A 7,542-nucleotide genomic window follows, 5' to 3' on the forward strand; every position below is an offset into this window, starting at 1 on the left:
ACCATATAAACCCTGCTCCTCACATACAAGTAGATGTCTTATGATCAATAATAAATAGGCGGCCCAATAATTTTAATGATAATAAAACTGTAAGAGATGATGATGAAAACTCTAATCCATAAGAGCGGGGCGTTCCTAAGATTGTGTTCTCCTTGCTCGTGATCCATAAAACTTTCTGAGTCCCATTTCACAGCACATAAAAGAACTAGATGAATCAGTCTCTGTTGGGTGTATGCGCCTCAAGAATCACACTGAAACCTTAACAATTTAAGATCTCTGACTCCAATGCCAATGGTTGTTTAATGATGCATGATTTTATTAATGACCTAAGATGTAAATGAATGAGATATGTAAGCCAATTAAGGATAATTAGATGGGCAAATTTTGGGGTGCAACAAATGGCATGAAGAGACAGAGAATGAGTCTTGCCCCGACCGGAACCATATCACCCGGTCCAAGAGACCGCTGCTGACCGAAGTGGCAGCAAGAGGCCGATGGTGCTGAAGCAGCGCCTGTAAATCCTCAACATGAGTCTCCAATTCCGCCGACACCAGAGGAATACCAAGGTCATTTCACTTTCACTCACCTTCATCCCGCGCTCCCATGCAAGCTACGGAAACATCTTGTAAAGAAGAAATAGTAAATAAAGACGGAAATAATGACTTAATAATTCCTTCCTTCATCCATAAAGAATGCCAAAAGGAAGTCGAATAGCCATCTCCAATACCAAAAGAGCAATTGTTCGCAAAAAAATCCCCGAAAACTCTCTTCTCTAAAGACAAAATATCCGCCCACCAAACAAATTTCGAACTATAATTATCATGCTTTCCTCCTTCAACCATCATCTGAAGCTTAATATCGCCGTAGCGAGCCTTAAGCATCCTATACCAAATAGAATTTGAATCCTCAAAAATTCTCCACTTCCACTTATCGAGAAGAGCCAAATTAAAAACCTCTAATTTCTTCAAGCCTAAACCACCTTTATCCACCGGAAGACAAACATCATCCCAACTCACCCAATGAATACATCTTTTCTCCTCCACTATGGACAAAAGTATATTGTTTGACATAAAGACGACATCTAAATGATTAAAATTAGTTACCGTGGCAATAATTTTTACGTCTCTGATGTGTTTTAGATTTTCCTATAGCTCTGTTTAAGATAAATTATATTCAAATTTGTATAAACTTGCAACTGTTATTCTAAGGAAATATAGGGAGTGAAAATCTAAGGCATATAAAATATTTCAAAGCACTGTGCAAAGGTTTAACCCTAAACTCAATATTTTAATTTAATCTTAATTAATACTTAAATTGACTCCAATCATAAATTAAAATTGTGGTATTCTAGTCCTAAACATTTCAATTATGGAATTGAATCTTCCATCTTATACCACTTTTTTAGCAATAAGGGGAACCTTTTGATCCATACCTGCATTTTCTATAAGTACCTTGATAGTTCAAATTTAGTCATCCATAAGAGTTATCGAAATATCATGGTTATACATATTTGTTCTTGATTTAGAAGTGAGGAGTTCAAAATTGCAAAATTATGATAAAAGAGGACTAAAATATGTAGAAAGAAAACATTGATGGGACCTTTTATGCATAAGAAAGAAAATATTAAGAACAAAAATCATTAAAAAAATAAGCTTTTAAAGTATTTGAAGCACATAAATTATGGAGTTAATATTTACATTATCCTAAAGGCTTATCATGAAAATAATCTGTGAACATTGTGTCACAAATATATCCTTTGATGAAGTTCTTAACTCCACTGATATATTTTATCGAGGAGTCTATGGAAGATGGGAGAAAAAAATTCAAATTTTCGGGATCTCACAAGAGAGTGAGACACCACATCTCAATTCAAAACTTGATGACATTAGATATATGATTATATTTCTTGTATATTCAATATTGTGTCCATTTATATTGGATGTGAACCTTAACCATACACATTTGAACCCAACAACTTTCACAACAACTATGAGTCTTCCATACTCTATAAAATGATCCATAAAATGATCCAAGACAGAATTCAGTTCATGCTCCCTAAAAATTTGAATAACACTCTCATACCATATGTTGGAGAGTTAGAGAGAGCGTTAAAATCAAAATGAGACTAATGCTTAAGAGCCGCAAGATACAAAGACACAACATTTCCACCTAACATCCTTCAACATAAGGTTGATGGATCCCCTCTCTTATATATCTATTTTCCTCCTTCATAACTGATGGAAAGTCGCATAACATGGAGAGGATATCAATTCATGATATTGGTGATGGTTATCTTCGGCTAAAAAATAAAGCTATTTCCGAATTTATGATGGAACCTGTAACGCCCCAGACTGCTTTCGGGATGATCGACTAACCCCACAAACCAACATGAGTCTTTTCAGCATGCTTTGACCTCACTCGCATGCTTTATGGGAAACTTCCCAGAAGGTCACCCATCCCAATACTACTCCAAGTTAAGCACGCTTAACTGTGGAGTTCTTATTGTACGGGCTCCCGAAAAGAAGATGCATCTTGTTGGTATAGGTAGTACCTATCATTCCTTATAAGCTTTCCTTCAACCATGCAGTCTCATACCTGCACGGCTTTAGGATACCTCTCATTCCGATGTGGCGACCACCCTAGCCCCAATTGGCCCCAGGTGTTCCATGCGGTGCAACCACCCCCCGCCTTCTTCGGCCTCGGGTGTTACATCCCCACCAGCTTCCGCATGGTTCGTCCTCGAACCACATCGTACTGGGAGAGGTCTGGCTCTGATACCATTTTTAACGCCCCAGACTGCTTTCGGGATGATCGACTAACCCCACAAACCAACACGAGTCTTTTCAGCATGCTTTGACCTCACTCGCATGCTTTCTGGGAAACTTCCCAGAAGGTCACCCAACCCAATACTACTCCAAGTTAAGCATGCTTAACTGTGGAGTTCTTATTGTACGGGCTCCCGAAAAGAAGATGCATCTTGTTGGTATAGGTAGTACCTATCATTCCTTATAAGCTTTTCTTCAACCATGCAGTCTCATACCTGCACGGCTTTAGGATACCTCTCATTCCGATGTGGCGACCACCCTAGCCCCAATTGGCCCCAGGTGTTCCATGCGGTGCAACCACCCCCCGCCTTCTTCGGCCTCGGGTGTTACAGAACCCTTTTCTGGAAAACTTCATGATAAATTGATAATAGACTATATAGTAGCTATTTTGTTTGATTATATCAAAAAGTTAATTGACCCCTTAGTCTTGTTTCTGTGGCTCCAAACATGCAGTGATGCTAGATAAGCTGTATAAGATAAATGTGTAGGTTCAAGTATTTTCTGGTATGAAATTTCATTAAGTACATGTGTTTCTAAGTAGGATTCCTAGGTTTATGTTTTTCAGCTTTGGATTCTTCTGTAAGAGGTTGTCTAGTCTTTGAGGGAGATTCCCCCAAAGACTAGACAGGGTCCGCAATCTCTAGGGACCAATGTAAGATGTCTTTGAACCGATGCTGCCACCACTCTCTACGTTCTTTAATGAACACCAAAACTTCTCCTTCTATCAAATCTTCCAACAAGCAAGAATTAGCTCCTAAAGAAGTAACCCTAATGGAAAAAATACCCTTTTCATGAAAAGCTTTCTTCATGCTATAAGCAGATCCAGCCACTTTCGTGATACCTACAAACGTCTTCTCGTAATAACAAACCTCCTCTTCATCCACATCAAAACTCTTAGGGCACCTGCGACCAGAGATCCTTCCTGAAGTTTTAGACCCCTCGGGCTAGTTGCTAGTGACTTCATCAAAGGAACGAGCATCTCTCTTGGCATTGGCGAAACCATTAATGACATAGTTAGATGATCTATTCTTTCTAACATTAGAGGCGAAGCCATCAGTCCTCCCCTTTAGGTTGTTAACATAAGCACCTTCTCTCTTGGATGGTCTTTGGAATCGAGGGATGTTTGCGAAGATCTTCCTTCCATCAAGAAACACATTATCCAACTTCTTTGCAAGCATCCTCTCATCTAATACGTTAAAGAAACGAACGAACCCGTATCGTCTTCCCCTCTTATCCCTTTTCGGTGGAATAACCACCTCATCAATGTCCCCAAGAGTCTTAAACTCTTCATATAAATCCCTTGCTGTCCACTGCTCTCCGAATTCCGTAATGAAAAATGAGGATGACGAAAAATCACCCTTTCCATCGCCTCTTGTTTCCACCTTCCCACCTCTCCCCTCTGTATCCCATTTTGCCGCAAAACTCCTCCTATACGTGACTTTCCTCCATGCACCTCCAGCCTCCATTGTATTTTAATTTAATCGTATCAATTAATTTAATTTAATCTTAATTGATGCTTAAATTGACTCCAATCATAAATTAAAATTGTGGTATTCCAGTCGTAAATATTTCAATTATGGAATTGGATCTTCCATCTTATACCACTTTAGCAATAAGGGGAACCTTTTGATCCATACCTGCATTTTCTATAAGTACCTTGATTGTTTAAATTTAGTCATCCATAAGAGTTATCGAAATATCATGGTTATACATATTTGTTCTTGATTTAGAATTGAGGAGTTCAAAATTGCAAAATTATGATAAAAGAGGACTAAAATATGTAGAAAAAAAACATTGGTGGACCCTTTTATGCATAAGAAAGAAAATATTAAGAACAAAAATCATTAAATAAATAAGCCTTTAAAGTATTTGAAGCACATAAATTATAAATTATGGAGTTAATATTTACGTATCCTAAAGGCTTATCATGATAAAAATCTGTGAACATTGTGTCACAAGTATATCCTTTGATCGAGGAGTCTAGGAAAGATGGGAGAAAAAAAATTCAAAATTTTCGGGATCTCACAAGAGAGTGAGACACCACGTCTCAATTCAAAACATGATGACATTAGGTATATGGTTATATTTCTTGTATATTCAATATTGTGTCCATTTATAATGGATGTGAGACTCAACCATACACAATTGAACTCAACAATTTTCCGAACAACTATGAGTCTTCCATACTCTATAAAATGATCCATAAAATGATCCAAGACAGAATCCAGTTCATGCTCCCTAAAAAATTTGAATAACACTCTCATACCATATGTTGGAGAATTAGAGAGAGCGTTAAAATCAAAATGAGACTAATGCTTAAGAGCCGCAAGATACAAAGACACAACATTTCCACCTATAACATCCTTCAACATTAGGTTTATGGATCCCTTCTCTTATATATATATATATATATATATATATATATATATATATATATATATATATATATATATATATATATATATATATATATATATATATATATATATATATATATATATATATATATATATATATATATATTTTCCTCCTTCATAACTGATGGAAAGTCACATAACATGGAGAGGATATCAATTCATGATATTGGTGATGGTTATCTTCGCCTAAAAAATAAAGCTATTTCCCAATTTATGATGGAACCCTTTTCTGGAAAACTTCATGATAAATTGATAATAGACTATATAGTAGCTATTTTGTTTAATTATATCAAAAAGTTAATTGACCCCTTAGTCTTGTTTCTGTGGCTCCAAACATGCGGTGATGCTAGATAAGCTGTATAAGATAAATGTGTAGGTTCAAGTATTTTCTGGTATGAAATTTCATTAAGTACATGTGTTTCTAAGTAGGATTCCTAGCTTTATGTTTTTCAGTTTTGGATTCTTCCGTAAGAGGTTGTCTAGTCTTTGAGGGAGATTCTTTCCGTTGGAGAAGATGATGTGTGTCCTCTTGCGGGTGGTGGGGATATGGTTTCAAATTTTGTCATGAGTTTGTTGAGACAGGTGGCGTGAAGTTATTGTGGATGTTGTGTTTGAACATTAACAATATATCCTTCTCATAGTATCAATTGCTCATTTTCAATAACCATAAAAGATTCAACATGATTTTGATTTTTTATAGGAAGCAATTTATGAATATTTAACGTTTGGGTATGTCTGAAGATGAACCTCTAACATTAAAGTTTAAGAGCCCTTAATGAGTTTCATTAGATGATTTTTTATGGTTTCATCAATTAAAAAGTTTTTTTTAGATGATTTTTTATGGTTTTATGGTTCAAGTATTTTAGATAATTATTTTTAATTATTTAAAATTATTTTTAAATTTTAAATAATAAGTTGGATTAATTAGATTTAATAATATTATTTAGAATTATTGTTATTATAAATGTAGAGTAGAAATAATAAGGGCAAGGTGGTAATTAGTGAAGGGATAAGGAAGGGTAAAATAGGAAAACTATAGAAAAGGTCTAAGGGTTAAACAAGGAAAAGAGAGTAAGAAAATTTATTCTAATCGATCGTGAAAAGTTAGTAGAGAACGGTGAAGAGTTAGGGCAAAGAGAATAGGGAAAAACTAGTTGGAAGAGCTCGGAAACGGAGAAAAAGCTAGAGTCTAAGTTAAGGGGTGTAATTCCTTGCATTATGATTGGTATGTGGTTTGAATGTATGTGTGATTTTGCTTGGGTTTAAGTTGATCGTGATGAATGTGATAAATATGGATGAATATGATGACATTGTGAATTTGTTTGATGTTTAATTGGTGAGTTTAATATGCACATTGGTGTTAGTTAGTATTAGGTGAATTATGATTTTTGGGAAGTCAAATTGAGTGTTTTGAAAGGTGAAAATTGGAGTTTTTGAGTAGAAAAGAATGAAAATCTCACTTTTGAAAAATGCAGAAAATTTGGTTACTGGTACAGAGTAATCGGTTACTTCATTTGAGGTAACCGGTTATGAAAATTGGGGTTATTGGCTATTGGAAATTGAAGTAACCAGTTACTTCATTTGAGGTTACCGGTTACCTCATTGAAAAACTGTGTGGGTTGGCCTCTGTAATGTGAGGTAACCAGTTACCTCATCTAAAGTAACCGGTTACCCTGTGTCTGTGATGGAATTTTGAAAAATTTGAAAATTCATAACTCAAGCTACGAATGTCTGATTGACGCGCTGCTCGAATCATTGGAAAGCTGGTTAAATGTACTTTATTTTAAAAGTAATTCTAGTACTAGAATTCCAACTATTTGACGTGGTGACGGTGTTTCAACGTATCGAGTTATGTTGTTTTTTTTTGTGAAATGCGTGTGAATGCCTTATATGATTATTAATTGTGAATGCCCTATTAGTGACGAAGTATGTACTGTTGGTTGTGATGATTTTACTGTGATGATTTGATGGGATGGTGATTACGTGATGTGTTCGACGATGTTGTGATGATTGAAGTTGACGAGGTGTATGTTTGATATTTGTACATGCTATGTGAAGATATTATGTGATGATTACATGAATGATAATGTGTTTTGACTAGCAGTGAAAATATTTTATTGTGTTATTACGCATTATGCATTCATGACATATGTAAGGATATATGTTCATTGATGTTAGGACATATATTTCTAGTGATGGCCTCAATCCCATTGTGTTGATTGAGTGCATTTTGGGAAGTGCTCTGGTTCCAAGTGAGAATCGATCATATGGTGGGGATATTTGGAGGAAGATGACTTAGT

The 7,542-nt window shown here is 35.6% G+C and overlaps 1 protein-coding gene across 1 annotated transcript; it reads right to left on the reverse strand.

Moving 5' to 3' along the window:
- Nucleotides 1-578: 578 nt before the first annotated feature.
- On the reverse strand, nucleotides 579-1,070 carry LOC131650864 (uncharacterized mitochondrial protein AtMg00310-like). Its single transcript, XM_058920573.1, has one exon. It carries the CDS (start codon nucleotides 1,068-1,070, stop codon nucleotides 579-581), a length of 492 nt encoding a protein of 163 aa, XP_058776556.1.
- Nucleotides 1,071-7,542: the final 6,472 nt, after the last annotated feature.

Source organism: Vicia villosa, linkage group LG1 (genome assembly GCF_029867415.1).
Source record: "Vicia villosa cultivar HV-30 ecotype Madison, WI linkage group LG1, Vvil1.0, whole genome shotgun sequence".
NCBI classification, from domain to species: domain Eukaryota; kingdom Viridiplantae; phylum Streptophyta; class Magnoliopsida; order Fabales; family Fabaceae; genus Vicia; species Vicia villosa.

Bases quoted from the DNA above. Each gene is read 5' to 3' on its own strand.
- LOC131650864 (XM_058920573.1), bottom strand. From the start codon at position 1,070: ATGTCAAACAATATACTTTTGTCCATAGTGGAGGAGAAAAGATGTATT.